The sequence below is a fragment of the Apodemus sylvaticus genome, chromosome 5, assembly GCF_947179515.1.
Source record: "Apodemus sylvaticus chromosome 5, mApoSyl1.1, whole genome shotgun sequence".
NCBI classification, from domain to species: domain Eukaryota; kingdom Metazoa; phylum Chordata; class Mammalia; order Rodentia; family Muridae; genus Apodemus; species Apodemus sylvaticus.
Window position 1 is genome coordinate 139,184,660 of NC_067476.1, and position 21,831 is coordinate 139,206,490.

Sequence of the window (21,831 nt, forward strand, 5' to 3'; positions counted from 1 at the left end):
GATCCTGCACCTTGACTTGTTACCCTCCTCTTATTTTCCCTCCCCTCTTTTCTTTTCTTTTCTTTTCTTTTCTTTTCTTTTCTTTTCTTTTCTTTTCTTTTCTTTTCTTTTCTTTTCTTTTCTTTTCTTTTCTTTTCTTTCTTTCTTCCTTTCTTTCTTTCTTTCTTTCTTTCTTTCTTTCTTTCTTTTGATTTATTTTATATAAGTATACTGTCATTATTCTCAGACACACCCAGAAGAAGGCATCAGTCCCATTATGGATGGTTGTGAGCCACTGTGTGATTGCTGGGAATTGAACACAGGACCTCTAGAAGAGCAGTCAGTGCTCTTAACCAGTGAGCCATCTCTCCAGTCCCTACCTTCCCTTTCTAATAATATATTTATTTCTATTTTATGTGCATTGGTATTTTCCTTGCATGTGTAGTCTGTGTGATGGTGTAAGATTTCCTGGAGTTGGGAGTTACAGACAGTTGTGAGCTGCTTTGTGGTTGTTGGGAATTGAATCTAGGTCCTCTGGAAGAGCATCCTCTTAACTTCTGAGCCATCATTCCAGCCTCTCCCCTCCCTTTCTAGATAGAGTCTTCCTGTGTAGCCTAGGTTAACTTCAAGTTTGACATGTTCCTGCCTTAGCTCCCAGTGTTCACAAATGTGTGGCACTGCACTCAGCCAGGGAATTTCTCTCCATGGTATAGTGATGTTGCTGCCTCTCATTTGTGTCTTGATATGTGTATATGACTTTGGTGATACTGGTTGGTTATTTGGTGGTGCTGAGGATTCAGTACAAGGCCTTGTACATACCAGGTAGGCACTGAACCATATCCTGGTCCTTGTTCCTTTTTTCTTCAACACTTTTTCTCAGGAGTGTGTAGGACTGGCTAGGGATTGGTACTGTATTGAATGCAAACTGATCTTAGCAAACTGATCTAAAGTATTTTCACCTTTTGCCAGAACTTTGTGTTGTTTTGATGAGTGGACAGGTTTGATGTTTGTCATAGCCCTCTACTTTGTTCTGAACGGTCTTGATTTTTCTCTGCAGATAATTCCTGTGGATAAATTAGTAAAAGGAAAATTTCAGGACAATTTTGAATTCGTTCAATGGTTCAAGAAGTTTTTTGATGCAAATTATGATGGGAAAGAATATGATCCTGTAGCTGCCAGACAAGGTCAAGAAACTGCAGTGGCTCCTTCTCTTGTTGCGCCAGCTTTGAGTAAACCGAAGAAACCTCTTGGCTCCGGTAGTGCAGGTAAACAGAACCACTTCCAGTAATTCCACTCATTCAACACTGAACCAGAAGTTTTTATTCTTAAAAAGAAAAAAAAAATGGTGCTTGGGCATAGGTGCTCCACACAGAATTATGCTGTGGCTCTGAGTAAGGAGCATTGTTGTGTGCTTTGATAGGGATGTTGTCTCTGGCATGTGGCAGAGATGTATCTGTGCTCTGCAGCTCTGTGGAGCCTTTTTACCCTTGTCCCCAGGTCTTCTCCTCTGTAAAGGGGGAAGTTAACACTTGCCTCTGGTCTGGATGAGAGGCTGTATGATGTTTTACTGAAGAGCTTTTGTTGGTTGTAGTAGAATTTCCCTAAGCTAGCTCACACACAAGAGCTTGAGTTACATGGGAAATTGGGGCACTTTATAAACACCCACGAGTTAAGTAAGTTACAGTTAGGTCTGAAGATTAGGATCTCAAGAGCTTTCTCAGTCTTTGAGGGATTCTTCTAGGCTATCTGCATCATTGTGCCATCAGTCTGTAGGCCAGCGTTCTGGGCCTGATTTTGGCTTCCTTCATGGAGGTTTAGCGTGAGAACTGCTTATAGTTTGCTCTTCTGTTAGCAGGGGCTAGGAGGGAGGGGGAAGTAGTTTATAGAGAGAGTCTTATGTTTGGCTTGTTGGGTTGCCCTGATGTTTTTTTAATAGTATATTCATAGAAAATGTGCATGTGTTGTGAGCCACCACTCCCTGCTAAAGATGGAAGTCTCTTTTTGAGACAGGGTCTCTGGCCTAGGCCGGCCTTGAACTCAGTATGTAGCCAAGGATGAGCTTTGTTCCACCTGCTCCACTTACTGGAGTTTTGTTTGAATAGCTTTATTGAAAAGGTTCACATACCTTTACCTCTTTAACCTAAAAGCAAGTTCATTTTTTTATGTGTATGGGTTTTTTGTTTGAGTGTAGATCTGTATCACATCATGTGCCTGGTACCCTCAGAGGCCAGAAGATGGTCTTATATTCCCTGGAACTGGTATTAGAGATGCTTGTGAGCCACCATGTGGGTGTTGGGAATTTAGCCAGATCCTCTGGAAGAGCAGCAAGTGCTCCTAACTTTTGAACTGTCTCTTCAGCCCCCTCGCTTGTGTATATGTATGTCGGTGCACTTGGAGATCAAAGACAGCCTTGGGTATTTCACAGGTACCATTCATCTGTTTTTTTGAAATATCTCATTGGTCTGGAATTGGTCTAATAGGCTAGGCTGGCTTGTCAGGGAGCCTCTGGGATCTGCTTGTCTCTGCCTCCACATCACTAGGATTGCAAGCATGTACTATTATTACACGGATTCTGGGGATACAACTCAGGTCTTGAGATTTTCAAGGCAAACATTTTACTGACTAAAATCCAGCAAAACAGTAAAGCTTAAAAAAAGCACTTACTTTTTTTTTTTTTTTAATTCTTTCTTTCTTTAGACAAGTCTTACTAAGTGTAGCTCTGGATATTCTGTAACTCACTGTGTAGACCAGGCTGGCTTCTGCCTCCCAAGTGCGGGATTAAAGATGCATATGCTCTTCCTCCCCCCCTTTTTTTAAATCAAAGAATTTTATAACTGTTATTACCACAACTGGTTTCAGGATATTTTGATGTCCCAGAAAGAAATCCATTTGTGTTGAGCAGCGATCACTTTTCATTTCCTCCAGCCTTCCTTCTGTCCCTAGCTCTAGGTACTCACTGATCTGTTTTCTGTTTATAGCTTTGCTGGTTTGGGACATTTCCTATATATACAAGCATAGAATATGTGTAATCTTTGTCTTTGTATTTGTCTTAGTGTAATGATTTAAAGTTCATCTGTGCTAGAGCTTCGTTTTGAGACTTTTCACTGTAGCTAGTAGAGCCGCTGTGAGGGTCAGCGGGGGTTTCTATGGAGTGCATTTTCAATGCTCTTTGGTGAATACTCAAGAGTCCACATTCCTGGACTACATGAAAGTGCTCACAAAACTACCTGTTTTTTCCAAAGCAGCTGGCTATTGCCATACCAACAGCAGTGTCGGAGGGTTCTGATTGCCCTCAGAAAAGTATACTTTTTATTCCTTAGCTCTTGAGAGTGGCAACTATGCAGGTAATCTTGAATATAGCATATTTCAGATGCTACCAACAATTGAGTTGTCTTTCAGTAAACATTCAATGTTCAGGATAAGCAAGTATGACCAAGCCAGCTGAGTCAGTCAACAGGGCCTCCAGCGCAGGAGTGAGGATTGAAAAGAAAATGACAGACAAAATTGCAGCATGGTCTCAGTCACTTTTGAGACTGAATGCGAGTTTATTTTTTTCAATCCACTTTTATACTATTTTAATTACATGCAGGTATTAAGGGACTGTAGTACAGTGAGGAACAAGCAAGACAATAGTCAAGCAACAAACAAGACAACAGTCAAACAAGAAGCCAGACTAAACACAAAGACCCGTGGTTACTCTGGTGATCGCTGTTTCTAAGGATGATCAGGATGTCTGAGTCTGCTTTGTCCTAGCCTTAAGTCATAACCGTGACTGAAACCTCCTCCTTTGTCCCACCCTAATGTCAGATTCCTGCCAAGCAGCACATTTTCTTGTCCTTGGCCAGTGTCAGGTACCTGCCAAGGTGGTACCCTAAAAAGCTCACCACACAAGTACCAGAGTGCTTCAAAGGAAATGCCTATGACTGTAGACAAAGGTCTGTGGTTATAGATTTTGGGGTGCTAAGAAGATGAGTGATTTCTAAGCCTGGCATAATATCTGTGTTTTATAGAATAATTGTTAGAGGAGTAACCAAAGTGAGGAGTGTTACATTTATCTTAAAGTGGAGCCTTTTCTTAGTGATGTTAACTTCAGATCGTTTTCTGTCACTATTTTGTCTGCCTTTGGCTATAAACACTGAGAGAGCTGTAAATCTCTCCTGACCTTTGGACATCTAAGAGATGAGTTCTTGAGTTCGAGTGGTAAGGGTGGACTCTGCTCCAGGCCTTTGTGAGCTCCTTCCCCTACATAGTCCAGTGAGTCGGAGGTGATGAGGTAGAGGGAGCTACTTTTCCAGATGGGCACAGAGGACTGTAGTACCAGCTGGGATTGTGATCTATCTGCTCTTGATACATGGTTTGCCTTTGATCCATGAAGCTACCTTGCTTGAGTTAAGGTGTACCAGTGTTGTATATACCAGAATGATTGCACCTTTTGTTCAGTGCAGCAGAGTGAATATCTCACAGGAAGATTATCCCCAGCATGAAGGAGCCTGCCAAAATTGTTACTTAAGTCTACTGCCAGGACAAGAACTACTTAGGGCCAATGTGTTGGGGGTATTGTGCTGTTTATATCTGGGCTCTCTAGTATCGATTCCCTTTGTTGACCTGTCTGTGGAAAGTAGTTAGTTGATCACTGACTTCTTTTTGTGTATTTGTCAGTTTTTGACATTTCTCCTAAAGTGGTTAGTCTCCTCTCAGCCCCACAGAGACCCATTGCAACACAGAGGACTACTGCAGCTCCTAAGGCTGGCCCTGGGATGGTGCGAAAGAACCCTGGTGTGGGCAACGGAGATGACGAAGCAGCCGAGCTGATGCAGCAGGTATGCACCTCTGCGTTCTCACTGTCACTGTCGGTTCCTCGCGTTCTTCACATAGGAGAGGCAAGGCCTCTCTGCTTGCCTGGTCAGACGTGATCTCTTGACATGTGTGAGCCTTTGGCTTCAGAGTAGGCCATGAGCTGTGGAGTAGAACAGGGGTTAGGCTTCCTTAGTACTGAAGAAACCTATGTCTGTCTGGAAATCAACTTTTTAAAAAAAGATGTATTTACTTTTATGTGTGTGTGTGTATGTGTGTCTGATATGTGTACAGAGGCCAGTGGATCTCCTGGTGTGGCTCAGTGTGGGTCATAATTAGTTCTTGAACCTCGTTGGAATGCTCTTAGGGTCTCTGGGATTCAGAGAGTGAAAGATAACAGTTGCTTTCTGGAGTTTGACAATGGAAGTGCTAGGAAAGGCCTGCTGCTCTTCTGGTTCAGTGCTTCACAGTTCAGCGACAGGAAGTAGATCAGAAAAACAAAATGTGGACCATTGATCCTCTTTGTATTAACCTTATATTTGTTGTCACTTTTGGTGATTATTTTGATTCAATCACCTGTCAGGCACTGTTGCTGTGAAACATAAGGTCCTACAGGAAAGGAGGACGTCCCTAAAATCTCAGAGGAGGCAGTCGCAGAGAACAAAACAGCTCAAAGAGTGCTCAGCCGAGGCCCCATGGCTGGAATTGACCCTGTGTTCTAGACAGTCTCCGTCATGATGAGCACAAGGAGGAACTGAGAGCAACTCCACCATTACCTCACTTAGGTTATCAGTCAGCCTCTCTACTAAACACCTCAAACATGAGGAGGGCCTGATCATTTGTAGGTAGATTTTTATTTTTATTTTATTTTGTTTTTTTGAGACAGGGTTTTACTATGCTGGCTAGGTTGGCCTTGAACTTGTAGCAGTGCTACAACCTCTGCTTCCCAAAGGCTGAGACTGCAGATGTGTGCCATCATACCTGATGGGAGCTAATACTTTGCTCACAGTAATTGAGATGTGTGGAATGGGGTTTGGTGCAGACTCCATTGAGATAAATGCCACTGAACAAAAGATAGTATTGAAGTCTGGATAGAACGGAGTAGAGGCTGCAGGGACCTTTAGAGATTCATGTTGACTTGAACTTTTTGGCTTGTGAGAAATAAGAAATCAATAAGAAAAAGGAGACTTCCCTAAAGGTAAAAGCAGTGGTTCTCAACCTGTGGGTCATAACTCCTTTGACAGACGTGTTTCCAAACATACATTATGATTCATAACAGCAAAATTACAGTTATGAAGTAGCAATGAAAATTATTTTTGGGGATTGCCACAATCTGAGGAACTGTATTAAAGGGCTAAAACATTAGTAAGGTTAAGAACCACTGCTCTAGAGGAAGCAGTTGTAGAGAAAAAATACAGGAGCCTAAAGAGAGAGTGGTCAGAAATATAGAAACTACCTAATATTTGTATAGTTTCTCATGCCACAGTCTAAATGTGTCAGCTTTTTGGCCACCTCTGGAGGTTTTGCAGATGAACACAGTGCAGTTAGGGTTTGCATCTGGCTTCATAGCCTCGGTTTTGTACAGAATGGCAAATTGAGGAAGAGGGTTTCACTTGTCTGAGATGCAGTGATGTTCTTTTCTGGGGCACCCTGCATTGAAGATGGGTGTTTATCATCATTGCTCTGGGAAATTTGATGGTAAAACATTGGAGAGAATCTCAAACATAGAAGACTTTGCTTGGACCTATACAGGTTTCTTGAAGTTAGAGAAAGTTTCTTTGGTGCTAGCCTATGATCCAATCCAAGATAAGGGTAATAGAAAGTGAGAACCCTATATGCTGCAGAGGCATATGTAACTAGTCTCTGGGGAAAATTCCTTTCTAGCCAAGCAACCAGGATGAGTTGGTTTGGGTGGCCAGTGCCATAGGTTTCAGTAGTTGAGATTGGGCAGGCTGTGGTTTTGAAGAGAAAGTTTGGAGCTCTTGGGTAGTTGTGGGCCTCTATCAGGGGTGTGGGAAGTGGGAGGCTGACCAGTTTCTGCTAACCAGTTTCTTCTTTGATCCTGGAAAGTGAGGATTATATACTCATACCCAGCTTCTTTGTACTTGGCTACAGAAACACTTTGGTCTGATAGGTTTTTTTTTTTTCCCTTCTGTTTTTGGTAGAGTTTCGCGTAGTCCTAGCTACCCTGGTCCTCAGCCTCCTAAATTCTTGGTTTACAGATATTTACCAATACACCTGGCTCTTGAATACGTTTTTTTAAAAAGTTAATATGAAGAATTTCAAGCTCTCTTCAGGTTACCAGAGTTTGAACCCCATTCTGTTTGTTACATGTTCTGTCTGACTTCCCTGAAAGCATTTGAATTTGTAGCTATTGGTAAATGGGGAAATGGAGCCAGATAGGTTTGTTAGGCTGAGAACAGCACTGTCTTATACACAAACCACTTTGTAGTACTCATCCTTGGTTGATATGCAAGGATTGCATATTAAGTAATCCTGGAGATAATTACTTAAAAAGAAAGTTCTTAGACTGTGGCTTAAGTGGTCCTGGAACTAGTCATCCTCTTGCCTGAGTCCTAAATTCTGGGATTACTGTGTGCACCTGTGAGGGTTTCTGTTTAACACCTGTGTGCACAGGATAGACGTGGTAGAAACTATTCCCTGGAATTGGAGTTTTAGGTTGTTGGGAGCCACCATGTTGGTGCTGGGAACTAAGCCTGTGTGTGGAGAGCCCTGGGCTTGTGTTTGGTACTAATTCTACTCCTGGGAGGGGCTGCAGATGAGGAGTTGCCTTGTGAACCTTCTCCCCACCTTAACGTTTAAAATAAAGGCTTGAGCCAATGATTGGGCAGGAGGAAGGAGGAGGAGCTGAGGGTTTGGGGGAGGAGAGAAGGATCAACATAAAAGGGGAGGAGTTACAGGGGATCAAAGGAGAGGCTGGAGAGAAGCTTGTGGCCTGGAGAAACCGCAAGTTATGTGGGTAATATAGATGGGAATAGAGTAGTGTAGTGGGAGAGCTGCCCAATCTAGGCTTATAGCTTGTATTGTTACTGATTGAGTTGAGATTTCTTTTACTGGGTTGGAAACTAAGTAGCAAACAAACTTATATCCTTTGCAACAGTACTAAGTGCTCTTAGCTAATGAGCCATCTCTCCAGCCACAAGATTTATTTTGTTTTATTATCTATTTTGTCTGTCTGTCTATCTGTCTATCAATTGATCATCTGTTTTTTGAGACAGGGTCTCAGTATATATAGCTCTGGTATATATTAGTAAGTTGGTCTGAAAGTCACTAATAGGTTATTTCTCCACCAGTGAAATGAGCCAATTCAAGTCAGATTAGAATATATTAAAGACAAGTTTATTGGGAAGCTGCTCTCCGGTGAGTTCGCTGGCCAAAGGAGTGAAGCCAGGAGAGTCACCTTGCAGGGTGGGAAGAGAAAAGGCACACACAGAAAAAAAGAGAATGAGAAAAAGAGAAAGAGAGGGAGGAGAGAGAGAGAGACAGAGTGTACAAAATGTCTGGATTATATAGGGAGGAACCTCTTGGGGAAGGGAAGCTCAGGCCCTGGGCTGCAAAGTTGGTTGAGGCAGGTTTTGCCAGGTAGGGACCGAGAGATGCTGGGAGAACCTGGAGACCAGGTCTGCTTTGATGTGTAAAATGTGCACCTCAGTCCCTTGTCCAGGGCCCACACTACCTAGACCAAGCTGCTGGCCTTAAACTCAGAGATCCAATTGGCTCTACTTTCTGAGAGCTGGGATTAAAGGTGTGTGCTACCATGCCTGGCAAGATTTATTTCTTAATTTTTAAAAAAGATTTATTTACTTATGTATGTGAGTACACTGTCACTGTCTTTAGACGTACCAGAAGAGGGCATTGGATCCCATTACATACAGATGGTTGTAAGCCACTATTTGGTTGCTGGGAATTAAAAACTCCAGACCTCTGGAAGGGCAGTCAGTGCTGGGCCAGCTCTCCAGCCCCTAGTTTAATTTTTTAATAGCGTCTTTGTGGAAATCAAAGCTCTCTATTGGAACTTAAGGGGGAGTGGAACCACCCCTAGCCCGCTGACCTCTCTACATGTAGCTGGTCTTGAACTTGATTGAGCAACCAGCTTCCTGATAAGGACTCAGTTATGATTGTTGGCCATCTTGCTAAGCTGGGCTGTGGGTTCTACTTCCGTCTCAGTCAGCCTTAAATTTCCCCGTTTTGATCCCATCTCATAGAAAAGCTCCTTAATAGTTTAAGGAGTGCTCGCCCTTTCCCTTTCCCTTTTCCTTTTCCTTTCCCTTTCCCTTTCCCTTTCCCTTTCCCTTTCCCTTTCCCTTTCCCTTTCCCTTTCCTAGACAGGGTAGCCTGTCTGTGTAGCCCTAGCTTTTCTAGAACTCACTATGTAGACCAGGCTGGCCTCAAACTCAGAGATCAGCCTGCCTCTACCTCCAGAGAGCTGGAATCCAAGGCATATATTACCACGCTCAGCTCTAAGGTATAGTCTTGCCCTTTCTTGGGAACTCATAGTCAAGGTTGCCATGACGTAGTATATATTATTTATCTGAGGCTGAAGAAAATTGCTATTAAACTGGACTGGAATTTTGCTTATGTTTTATTTTGATCAAAGACCACATCATTTTTGGGTTTGATGTTTTATTGGTTCACCAGTGCTCACTGTTTTCAATATCTTGTACAGGTCAAAGTATTGAAGCTTACTGTTGAAGACTTGGAGAAGGAGAGAGATTTCTACTTCGGAAAGCTAAGGAACATTGAACTGATTTGCCAGGAGAATGAGGGGGAAAATGACCCTGTACTGCAGAGGATTGTAGATATTCTTTATGCCACAGATGTACGTATTTACCTAGAGAGAGTTTCTTTCTATTCTGCCACCTAAGAAAGAAATATAACATTGTTGGTTTTAGCTCACTTGGTGCTGGTACCTGTATCCCAATGTAGGGCTTACCAGAAAATTTCATCTTTGATTCCCTCCCAGTTAGCCAAAGAACATCTTCCCTAGCTAGCCTGGAGTCTCTGTATCTTTGCTTGAGGAAGCAATAAGCTCAGGAAGTGGCCTGTTGGCCCAGCTTCTGTAGTTTATAGACCACCCAGCCTTTGCAGCGGGGCACTCCACCTGCAGGTGGTGTTGTCCTTATTAGGACATGAGCTTGTCTGACTCCTTTTAAGATTTTGTTTGGATTCCTCTTTATTACATAGCCTTTAATCATGATATTAGTTCATCAGAAAAGACTGACATTCTTTACTGTATGTTTAGGGTTTGATACCTGGTCATGTCCACTGTTCAGCAGTGTTTGTAACTATGCACACCTCACAAGGTCTTTGTCGTACTGTACTCATTTTCAGTAATGAAAAGATGATGAAGATATAGGAGTCTTTGGTCTTACAGTGAAAGTACATCTCAGCTAATTTAAGTTAGACAGATTTAGTTGAAAAGACAAATAGATGTGTTTCTATGGAAGAGCAGTGTGGCCATTCTGTGCTGTATGTCCTATAGTAAGCAGAGGGAGGGCCTTGGCTCCCCAGTCCTCATTGATACTAGGCCAGTCTGTTGTACTGTAGCAGGTCCTTTGGTTCAGTACCTGAGTTCACTGAAGAGTTAATGCATGCGGAATATAACGCCTGTTGTTTTTAGATAGGTCAAGGTAGATAGCAAAGTCAGAGGTGACCTTGAATTTAGCAGTCCCCTTGCTTCAGCCTCTCAAGTGTTAGAATTAGGCATGAGCTGTGGCACTTAGGTTAGGCTACTGACCTTGATGGGCAACTTCAGGTGTTTTTGTTTTTGATCAAGGCTTTCTTAACAGGTTGGGACTGAACTCACTCTGTAGTGGATGGCCTTGACCTGTTTGCACATCCTGAGTCCTGGGATTTGATTACATGTGTATACTACTCCGCTTCCTTAAATGTCATTGACTTTTTATGTTTTTGTTTACTCAACTGGGGATTGAATCCAGTTTTGTCTGGTGTATAATAAAGTGCTTTGCTACTGGAGCTCTGTTAGGAATTTTTTGAGGTAGGGTCTCATTCTACCCTGGTCTGCCATGGAACTCAAGTCTGCAGCTACAGACTGGCCTGAGCCTCATGACCTTAGCCCACTGAGAGCTGATATTACAGGTGTGAGCTACCATTCCTGGACTTGGAGTTAGAGATACTTTGAGGGAATACACATTTTAAACATATATTTAGAATGAGAATACTTTGTGTGTAGTTTTTGGCATTAAGAAATGGTGCTGTTAGCCGGGCAGTGGTGGCACACGCCTGTAATCCCAGCACTCTGGGAGGCAGAGGCAGGTGGATTTCTGAGTTCAAGGCCAGCCTGGTCTACAGAGTGAGTTCCAGGACAGCCAGGGCTATACAGAGAAACCCCGTCTCGAAAAAAGCAAAAAACCAAAAATTAAAAAAGAAATGGTGCTGTTGCTAGGTGTGGTGGACACACCTTTAAATCCAGCACTTAGGAGGCAGAGAGGCAGGACAGTGAATTTAAGGCCAGTCTGGTTTATATTGAATTGAGCTCTAGGCCAGGCAAGGGCTATGTAGGAGACCTTATATCAAAAATCAAAACAAAAATGAAATGGATGCTACTGTCTAAAGAATACAATAGTGGTCACCTGGTCCTGCTTAAGTGCCAGATGTGTAGGTGACAGGGAGGACTGCCTACATGTGAGGCTTAAATTGTGAGGTCAATGGGGCGTGGGAGAAGCTGGCACTGTGCTAAGTGATAACTTTGCTCTCTTCCTTTTCCCATTTCAGGAAGGCTTTGTGATACCTGATGAAGGGGGCCCACAGGAGGAACAAGAAGAGTATTAAGCAGCCTGGACCAGCAGAGCAACATCCGAAGTCTTCACTCCAAATCATGTGCTTAACTGTTAAATACTCCCTTTTATTAATCTTAGAGGATTCACTGGTTTCTTTTCATAAGCAAAAAGTACCTCTTCTTCAAAGTGCACTTTGCAGAAGTCTCACCTTTTCCGATGAGTTTGAGTTAGGAGCTTTTGCCTTGTAGCAGAGCAGTATTAACATCTAGTTGGTTCACCAGGGGAACAAGAGGCCAACCATGGGGCTCTTCATGTGGATGCTGGTCACACTGACTGAAGGAGAAGGGGTTTATAATACAAGAGGTGACAACCTCAGAAGTGTAAAGACTGAATTGAATTCTAAGCTAATGTGAAATTCTGGCAGAGAACGTTTTAATAAATAAATGCCTTAAGAGTATTTAAAATATGCTTCCATATTTCAAAATATAAAGTGTAACATGACAGGAGATTTTATGTGTCTGACATTGTGTCTGGGAAGGAAGGGCAGACTTTAGACCCTTTGGAGCCTGCTGTCGTAGGCCTTTCAAGGCTGCTTGAGTCTTTCAGATGTAGACTTTGGCCCAGAAGTAAAGTTTGAAAAGCTCTGTAAGGCCATCTTGTGTCATTGACCAGTCGCATCCCTACTCTAAAAGCAAGCAGCACGGTTGCCTGGGTGACTAGAGGTGACTAGGCCCTGCAGAGCCTGAGGCGAAGAGCTCAGCTTCCCATCAGCAATCCTGAGTTTTCAAACTGCCCCCCAAATTCCCCTGTACTGTGTTTCTGGGACCTGCCCATATCTCTGGGATTTGAATGGGCATCGAGTCCCAGTGCACTGTCTTAAGTTTACATTTAACAGGTTCTCTTCTCTGCTCCCTTTGACCTCTGGGAACTCCTCTGGCTCCTTAAGTTTGCTGCTGAGGTTGTAAATACAGCAGGCAGGTGACCGTGCTGCAAGTTCTTGCTGGACCTCTGGCAAAGGCGTGATCAGTGAAGGCCAGTGTCACCTAGGGCTCTGTGAGGCTACGGTGCTCGCTGTCTGCTGTTCACAGCTCCCCACTGTCACCTGAGTACTTTGCCAGTGCACTATCTCTTTGGAGATAAAATTCTCTAGTGTGTTACTAAATGTTAAAATGTTTTTTTTTTTTAAAGAATATACAGTACCGTGACTGAAATATTAATATTTAAAATACTTCATTCTTTAATTCTCCCTCATTTGCTTTACCCACAACCTATTCAGTTCCTTTTTTTTGGCAGAACTCTGCAAAATGTGTTACCCACTACTGAGATTGTTCAGCCCCTGATGTGTTTGTATTGATTTGTTTCTGGTGGTAGCTTGTCTTATGCTGTGTGTAGAAAACAGGTATTTTATGGCAGATTGTTATGTAGTGCATGCTCTGTGGAATTCAGAGGAAAATCCAGATTCAGTGATTAACAATGCCAAAAAAAACAACAAAAAACAAAACAAACAAAAAAGCAAGTAACTAGCCATTGTTCAAATGACAGCGGTGCTGTTTCTCCTCTGTGGCCTTTCAGACTTCTGTTGCCCCCAAATTCCATTTTATTGGGAACCCATTTTCCACCTGGTCTTTCTTGACAGGGTTTTTTTCTACTTTAAACAGTTTTTAAATAAAATTCTGTATTTCAAGAGTGTCCTGTCTTCTGAAATGTGTCTTGCCTTGGGTATAAGCTTTTAATTCTAGAGATAAGATAGCTATGTGTCCATCTTCAGCTGAGCTTAGACAGAAGTCTGAGAAGTGATTCCTGCTTTCTTAAATAGGTCTAATCTTTTAAATCCCTCATTTTTTTTTCAAACTAACCAATCTGGCTCTCTCCTTCCTCTGTCCTCCTTCCTCTGTCCTCCCTCCCTCCTTTCTTCCCTCCCTCCTCCTCTTCCTCTTTCTCCCTCCTTTTGGTTTTTGAGACAGGGCTTTTACTATTGTCCTGATTGGCCACAAATTTGTCATAGTCCTCTTGAACGATTATGTGTGTGTGCCATTGTGCCTGGCGTAAAATTTCTTATTTTGAATTCTTTCTATTTAAAAAAAAATTATATTACATTTTTCAGTCTTCCACTGTTTTCAATTCCTGTTACCCTGTGAAGGTTTTCATCACAGAAGCAGAAAGCCTGACCTAGCTGCTTATGGCTGTTAGCAATGTAGCTGGACAGTGTTTGGCAGATGATTTAATTGGAGGTAATTGTTTCCTTGTCCTGAAAATGCATTTACAAAGGAAGTTAGCATACTCTTAACCCAGAAAGTAAAGTAGTTGCCTCTTTCCTATTCTGTAAAGTCCTATACCTTTAAGAAGGAGTTGAGAATGTGATCTGCTCCTGGTTTTGTGTCTTGAAATGTTAAATAGAAAGTTAATTTATCTGATCTTGAGAGTACCTACAGTAATGGCTGTTCTGGAAGCAGAACTTAGTGATTTTTGTGAAGTTTATATTTACTACTGCCCCTGGAGGTTGACAGCACGATACTATCTAGGATCATTACTAGTTTGGGGGAGAATTCAGCACCATCTGCATTCATCTTTAAGAAGAAGGGATGTATGATGGGTGTTGTCAGCTGAGAAGTTACTAGGTAAGAGGTGAAGTGGAAACTATAAAGCCTTAGTGTGACTAAGCAGGTTAGGGTGATGGTACAGCCTGAACATGCTGTTGGCAAGGTCTGTGGTATATAGAGGAACAGGCTACTGGTAGATTTGGACTCAGGATAGGGTCTTCAGGCCAAATTGGTGTGATTCCTTCCCAATTTCTTGGGAGCTTGTTTGGTGTAGAACTTTTAGCAGTTCATCCCCAGAGGTTGTTGAGTTGGGAGATATGAATCTGCATTTTAGTATGCCCTTCAGGTGGCCTAGACCTGGGCCCTGCCTAGAGGGAGCTTTAAGGCTTAGTGTTTCAGCAAGACATCGGATGTGAGAGTTCTAATCTACCCCTTACTTTATTTTTTTTTCTTGTTTGCAAATTGAGGACTCTGATATTGGCTGAAGGGCCTCCCACTCTGCGTATGTTTTTTGGGATCAAAGGAAATTAACAGGCAAGTGAAGACACTGCTGTTTGGAAACAGGAGTCATTATTTCATGGCTAGAAGTTGTTGATAGATTAGAAAAAAACGTTTTTACGCTCTGACAATTGAGGGGATGGCTGTGGGTGTTTTGGAAGTGAAGTGCTGAGTTCTGTATTGGCTCTCCCTCAGCTTGGTGGCTGGTGGCATCTGGCTCCTCTGTTTTCAGGCAGCTTTCACCCTGTTGTTCCCAGGGAAGGACTGAACACATTCCGTGTTTCATGTAAATGAGGAATTGTTGACTCCCAGTTCACTGGTTTTAAAAAGACCATCCATGATTCAAGAATTGTCCTCTAGGATGTAAAGTGAGGACAGAGCAGCTTTCTTTTGCTATAACCATGGGTCTCCTCAGGGCAGCTTTTCTTTAAAGCTTACAGCAGTGTTAGTGTGGCGAGCTTTCTGGGTGATTTCCCCTAATTCATTGCTTGCTTAGTTCACAAATCAGGCTGTGAGCTTTAAGCCTGACAAGCCTGGCCAGCTTAGCTTGCTAGTGTGTTTGTGACCCAAATCTCACTGTTGTCAGCAGGGAGAGTGAAAGGAACTGCTTTCAGCCAAGCTAAATGATAGCTTGTGATCATTGGCCGTGAATCACGGTTATTTTTCTGTTCTGTTACTTTCTGTGAATGATGATGTCATACTTTTGAATTTTCATAGTTTATAAACTTGCAGAACTGAACAACATGATATTCATGTATCTTCATTATATTTACTGCCTCTTTTCATAGTGTTGGAGTTGTGTTCTAACTAGGTGGGTAGGATTTTCTCAAAGACCAGGAGGGTTCTGGGCTTTTACTGAACTGGCCATAGCAAGAACCCATGACCTAGATGGCTTTAGTGCTGCCTAGTTGTAACTTGTGAAGGTCAATGTTTTTCTCTGCTCTTTGATTTAATGTTCTTGTATCTTAGGGGCTTTCTGGTAACATTGTTGCCATGTAGCTTCATTAATTTGTCTAGGTGACCCATTTCTAATCTCCTTAATCCAGAGCCTTAAATCTTCTCATTGTTTTGAGGCAGGGTCTCAACTATTTCAGACTTACCTTGACCCCACTATGTATTCTAGGGTGACTTTGAACGTTAGAGCCTTCACCTTCTGAATGCTGGAATTAGAGGCATGTATTACCATGCCTAACATCAAACCCAGGCCTTCATGTCTGCCAAGCAAATATTTCATCAGCCAAGCCACATAATTAGCCCCACAAGTGTTGTTTTATTTTGAAATTTTTAACTGCTTTTGAGGACAGTAAGCTGTGTGATTTATTATTATTATTATTTTTTTTTTTTTTTTGGATTTAGTTTTTGTCGAGACAGGGTTTCTCTGTGTAGCCCTGGCTGTGTCCTGGAACTCACTCTGTAGACCAGGCTGGCCTCGAACTCAGAAATACGCCTGCCTCTGCCTCCGCCTCCCAGAGTGCTGGGATTACAGGCGTGCGCCACCACCGCCCAGCTATTATTTTTAATTTTTATTATACAGACAGGTGTAGATGCCAAGTTTGTGTTACCTCACCTCAGTAATTTTACTTCATTTTGAGAGGGTTTCACTATGTGGCCCTGACTGGCTTGGAACTTGGGATGTGGATGAGGCTGGCCTTGAGCTCACTGCAGTCCACTTGCCCTGCCTTCCGAGTGCTGGAATTACAGGTGTGCACCACCATGCTTGGCTTGCATAGTAAACATTTTGGCAAGTTACACAGAGCTGGAAGATGGAGTTCTATGACGTTTCAGAATCCACAGTGAGGGGAAAGCATTGGTGTTACTGAATGTGAGCGAAGAGGTGGCTCTGAGGGTCAGAGCCTGCTGTGGTTCCTGCCCGAGGGAGGGCCCTTTCGGTGATCAGCATGCTTTTGGATTAGATTTTTTTCAAGGGTATTCTCTAGGTTGTAATGTCTGAATTCTTCTTGAGTAGGCTTTGAATCATTGTGCTGAGATTTGTCTAGATTTTCCTTCTATATGCTTTCCCACATTAAAAAAACAAAACTTGTTATTGATTATATTTTGACTCTTGAACTTTTCCTAAAATGAATATACTGTAACCGAGTCTGTTTCTCCTCCCACCAGATTTTTCTTCCAGTGGGGGAGGTGATCTTCTAACATGTTTTACTTATGTTAAATACTGATAGTGAAAATAGGATTAATTCTTAAAAAACCCTACCATGATGTTAGTGTCATTGGAAAATTAGAAACAGTCATAAAAATCAACTTTCTATAGGAATAAAACAAACAAAAAAACCCCAACAAAACAAAACATCAATTTTGTGCTTTTTTTACTATAAAAATAAATTTCTGGTTTCAGGCTGATGAGATGGCTCAGCAGGTAAAGGTGTGTGCTGTACAAATCTGACAACCTGACCTCAATCCCCAGAACCCACAGTGGAGGAAAGAGCCAGCTCCTGAAAGTTACCCTCTGAACCTCATGAGCCGACCTGAGTGCCCCTGCACATACACAGGCCACACACTTAATGTGCATAAGTGTTTTCCCTGCATATATGTCTGCACCATGTAGTAGGAGGTAGAATAGGGCATTAATCGGATTTGCTGTGATCAGAATTAAGAGACTTCTAATGAGCTTCCATGTAGGTGCATCAAACCTGGGTCCTCTAGAATAACAATCAGTGCTCTTAACCTCTGCTTTAGCTTTCCACCCTCCACCCCACCCCCGGCAAGTTAGATACAAATAAAAATACCTAGCTTCTTCATACCTAACCAAACTATTTGAAAGGATTTTTGAGCCCCACCCCCCTTTTTGAGGGCTTTCATCCACGTGACCTTGCCTATCCAGCAGTGTATTGGATGTGTTGATTGTCTGTGTTCATCTTCTCTGCTTAGGCCCAGAAGGAAGCCCTATCTGGTGGTGGTGTCCTGACACTTGGTCATGTTCAGTTCCTTCCACTCTGGTGCAACATGGCCCTAGCAGAAGTCTCACTCAAAAGACCTTCACCAGCTGGCTCCAGCATTCCTGCCATGGTGAAGGGTGATGAGAAGAAGTCCAGGTCATCCCCTGCCTCAGATGCTCTTACTGACCTCTGCTCAAATAATGGGCTGACGCAGAAATTGGGGTGTGTTTGTGTGAGAGAGCCTTTGTGACATTTGCTTTCTGAACTGGGAGAACCAGTTGGCCTTTTTGGTTTGGTGAGGCTGCTTTACTGTAGAGCTAGCTCCCTGGTGCCCTTGCAAGGGAGGCTCCAGCCAGTGCTTGTCCTGTGGGTTGCTTTGTATTCATGGGTGTCCTGGCTCTGCTGTCACTGCCCTCTGTGAGTTCAATTTCATTAATAAAAGGCCTCAAACTGGGTGAGAAATGACTGTTTGGTTTATGGGTTAAAGTGATGTTCCCTTCATGGTTTTTTGTGTGGAATTTCCTCAGTTCTCTGATTCTAAATTTGACTGGTTGACTCTGCGGTCTTAGACTGGGGGATCTCAGCCAAGAGTTACAAATGAAGTAAGTTGAGACCTGGTAGCAGTCTGGTCAAGCTTCGCTGTGGAGATCGAATTGGGTCAGGGTGAATGCCCTCTGAAAACTGGACCTGGCCTTCAGTCCTTGGCCCGACTCGGACAGAAGTATCTCTTCATTTCTGGGATGGATGTCCTTAGCCTTGAGCCATCTGCCTGACTGTGGAGTGCTACCCGGCTACAGTGTAACAAGTCAGTTGTTCCCTTCCTGTGCTGCCATTACCCCCTTCCGGCTTCCCATCTGCACCTCCTCCTGCTCTCTCCCTCCTAGCCAGTCTGTGCTGAACAGAACTCTTGGGTCTGTTAAAGCAGCGGGTATGACTCGAGCTCTTACTTGCTCTCTGATTCTAAATATAAATTGAATTGCCTGTTTCCTCCTTCCCTCCTGACTCAAGTTCCTCTCCCCTCCACCTTCATTTTCTCTTTGTTCCTCTTTCCTCTTTGGTTCTGGATTGAAGTGCAAAGATTCCCGAATGATAAGCCACTGCTCTCCCCAAGCTGGGCCTTGAAGCCCTTTTGCATTTCTGTTGAGTCTCCTCTCTTGCTCTTGAACAATGTCTGCAAGCCCACGTGTGCTTTGCCTCAGTCACGACCACAGGCGCATGTTTTCCTAGTTAAATACATCTCTCTCTTTCCTAACAAAATATAACAAGAAAACAAAAACCATCATATAGAAGTTGGACAAGACAAATCAAAGTAAAACTAAAAGAGCCACAAGAGCAGGCACAAGAGTCAGAGACCCACTGGTTCGCCCATTCAGGAGTCCTGTAAAGTACTGCTCTGAAAGCTGTAGTGTCTGCAGGGACTTGGTGCAGACCCTGGAGGCCTGTGCTTGCTGCTTGTTTCTGAATTCATAGCTCTGCTCAGCTCCTTCTGCCTCCCCTGGGGCTCCCTGAGCTCTGAGGGTAGAGGTGTGATAGAGACATCTCTTTTAAAGCTGTGTGTTCCAAAGTCCCTCCCTGTGTATAGTGCTCACGGTAGGTCTCTTAACTGTTCCCATCTGTTGCAGGAGGAAGCCTCCTTGATGATGGCTGAATAAGGAACCAGCGTATGAGAATAGCAGAGTGTCATTAGGCGGCGTCATTTCATCCTGCCCCTCAAATGCCCTTTAGTTCTAGCTGCCCCCCTCCCCTCAATCCCATCTCCCCTCCTCTTTCCCACCCGACCCTCCCAGTCTCACTCTCCTCCTGCCCTATATGCATCTACACATAAAACATTTTCTTCTCCCAGGGAGATCCATTTGTCATCTCTCCACCCCAGTTCTTTTTTCTGTGCCTATCTTCCCTGGTGTATGGATTGTAGCTTGGTTATAATTTATTTCATAGTTAATATCCATTTGTAAGTGAATATATACCATATTTGTCCTTCAGAGTTTGGGCTACCTTACTCAGGATGATTTTTTTCTAGTACCATTCATTTGCCTGTATATTTGATGTTACCATTTTTATCAAACAACTGAGTGATGTTCCATTGTGCAAAATGTACCACATTTTCTTTATCCTTCCATTGAGGGACACCTAGAATCATTTCTAATTTCTGACTTATGAATAGTGTAGCGATGGACATGGTTGGGAAAGTTCTCTGTGGCAAGATGGAGCATCTTTTGGCTGTATGCCCAGGAGTGGCATAGCTGGATCTTGAGGTAGATCAGTTCCCATTTTTGTGAGGAACCACCATACTGATTTTTCCACAGTGACTGTACAAGTTTGCACTCCTACCATCCACGGAGGAGTGTTCCCCTTGTTTGCTCCACATTTTCTCCAGCATTAACTCATTTAACATCTCTTATAATGCTTAATTTTGAAGGGTTGGGGAATGACTTAGCTGTTAAATATTGCATACCCAGGACCTAAGGTTGACCCTTAGGACCCACATTTAAAAGAAAGAAAAAAAGCAAGCATGATGACAACACACATTTAAAATCGCAGTGTTGGGGAAGTGGAGACAGGTTCTTGGGCTTGCTGCCCAGTCAGCCTAGCCTACTTGGTGGTGTCAGTGAGAAAACCTGTTTCAACAACAACAGAAGCTGTCCTCTGGCCTCCATAGGCACGCAGGCACACCATGAAACTTCACTCCCAGTACATGGCCATGTACTAAGCCATACCCACACCACCAGCTTGTACCCACACACTAACTGGAAGAAAAGCATGACTGCATGCCCTTCGCCCAGACTGGGACTATTGCCCTGATGTGTGCTTTGTGTTTACTGAGCCATTTGAGATCAAGCCACAGACCTCAGGTCTCTATCCTTGAGAGTACCAGGTATGTTTCTTATGCAGTACTTGATTCTTTTTTTTTTTGTTTGGATTTGTTTTTTTGAGACAGGGTTTCTCTGTATAGCCCTGGCTGTCCTGGAACTTACTCTGTAGACCAGGCTGGCCTCGAACTCAGAAATCCGCCTGCCTCTGCCTCTCAGAGTGCTGGGATTACAGGCGTGCACCACCACTGCCTGGCTGTACTCGATTCTTAAGACCAGAAAACAAACGCACTCTATAGTTATGTAGAGCCCATATTCCAGTTTCACCTACTGTTGGGCCCTAGGATATTTTTGCTTTTCCAGTCTGTCATCCAATGCAAAATCATATATTTCTTCCAGTTGAAAGTTCTTTGACCCATCTTCAGGCTACACCTCTTTCTTAGCTTCTTTGTTTTATATGAACACATTTACACTTGTTCTCTCTCTCTCTCTCCTCTCTCTCTCTCTCTCTCCTCTCTCTCTCTCTCTCTCTCTCTCTCTCTCTCTCTCTCTCTCTCTCTCTCTCTCTCTCTCTCTCTCCCCTCCCCTGCCTAGTGTGCATGATTATGTATGCTTGTACATGTGTGAGTGCAGATGTGTACACCTGTGGAGGCTGAAGGTCCATGTTGTCTTCTATCTTTCTCCACTTTAGGTTTTGAGACGGGTGGGTCTCTGTCTTAGCTAAGGTTTTACTGCTGTGAACAGACACCATGACCAAGGCAGCTCTTATAAAGAACATTTAATTGGGGCAGGCTTACAGCTTCTGAGATTCAGTCCATTATCATCAAGGTAGGAGCATGGCAGCATCCAGGCAGACATGGGGCTGGAGCAGCTCAGAGTTCCACCTCTTGTTCCGAAGGCAGTTAAAAGACTGGCTTCCAGGCAGCTAGGATGAGGGTCTTAAGGCCAATGCCCACACTGATGCACCTATTCCAACGAGGCCTCTCTAAGGCCTACTCTAAGGCCACATCTCCTAATAGTGCCACTCCCTGGGCCAAGCATATTCAAACCATCATCACTAAACCTGAGGTCTCTGTTTGAGCTAGACTATCTGTCTAGTGAGCCCCAGGATCCTCTTGTCTCTACTGACCTCTGCCTGGCTTTGGGGTTAACTTTGTCTCAATGTCAGTCTTTTACATGGGTGTTGGGTATCTGAGCTCAAGTAAGTCCTCAATCTTGAACAGCCTGACTACTTGACCCAGTGAGCCATTTCCCTTCTGCGTTTTGCTCTTTGAAGGTTTTCTGCATAGCTCAGGCTGTCCTGGAACTGACTGTGCTGCTCATGCTTGCTTTAAAATCACAAATCCTCCTGCTTCAGCCTCTTACGTGCTGGAGTTACAGGTAAGTGCTGCTCACATCCAGTGTTCATGGACGTGAGTATAGCCAGCTGTGTCCTGCAGTCTGGGTTTGTAGTTTTTCCTCATGGTTTGATTTATACATGGCTCTGTCATCATATCACGGCATGCCATCTACCTCTGTCATTACTGATGCTATTTATTTTTGAGACATGGTCTCA

At 43.4% G+C, this 21,831-nt stretch overlaps 1 protein-coding gene across 2 annotated transcripts in view; it reads left to right on the forward strand.

Annotated features, from left to right (window-relative positions):
- Window positions 1-13,223, forward strand: part of Mapre1 (microtubule associated protein RP/EB family member 1) — a 28,913-nt gene extending 15,690 nt beyond the window's left edge. For both annotated transcript variants that reach the window (XM_052183981.1, XM_052183982.1), the window contains exons 4-7: window positions 1,037-1,244; window positions 4,678-4,799; window positions 9,461-9,613; window positions 11,530-13,223. In XM_052183981.1, the coding sequence (XP_052039941.1) occupies window positions 1,037-1,244; window positions 4,678-4,799; window positions 9,461-9,613; window positions 11,530-11,586 (540 nt within the window). In that variant the 3' untranslated portion in view covers window positions 11,587-13,223. The remainder of the gene's footprint in view (window positions 1-1,036; window positions 1,245-4,677; window positions 4,800-9,460; window positions 9,614-11,529) is intronic.
- The last annotated feature ends 8,608 nt before the right edge of the window (window positions 13,224-21,831 follow it).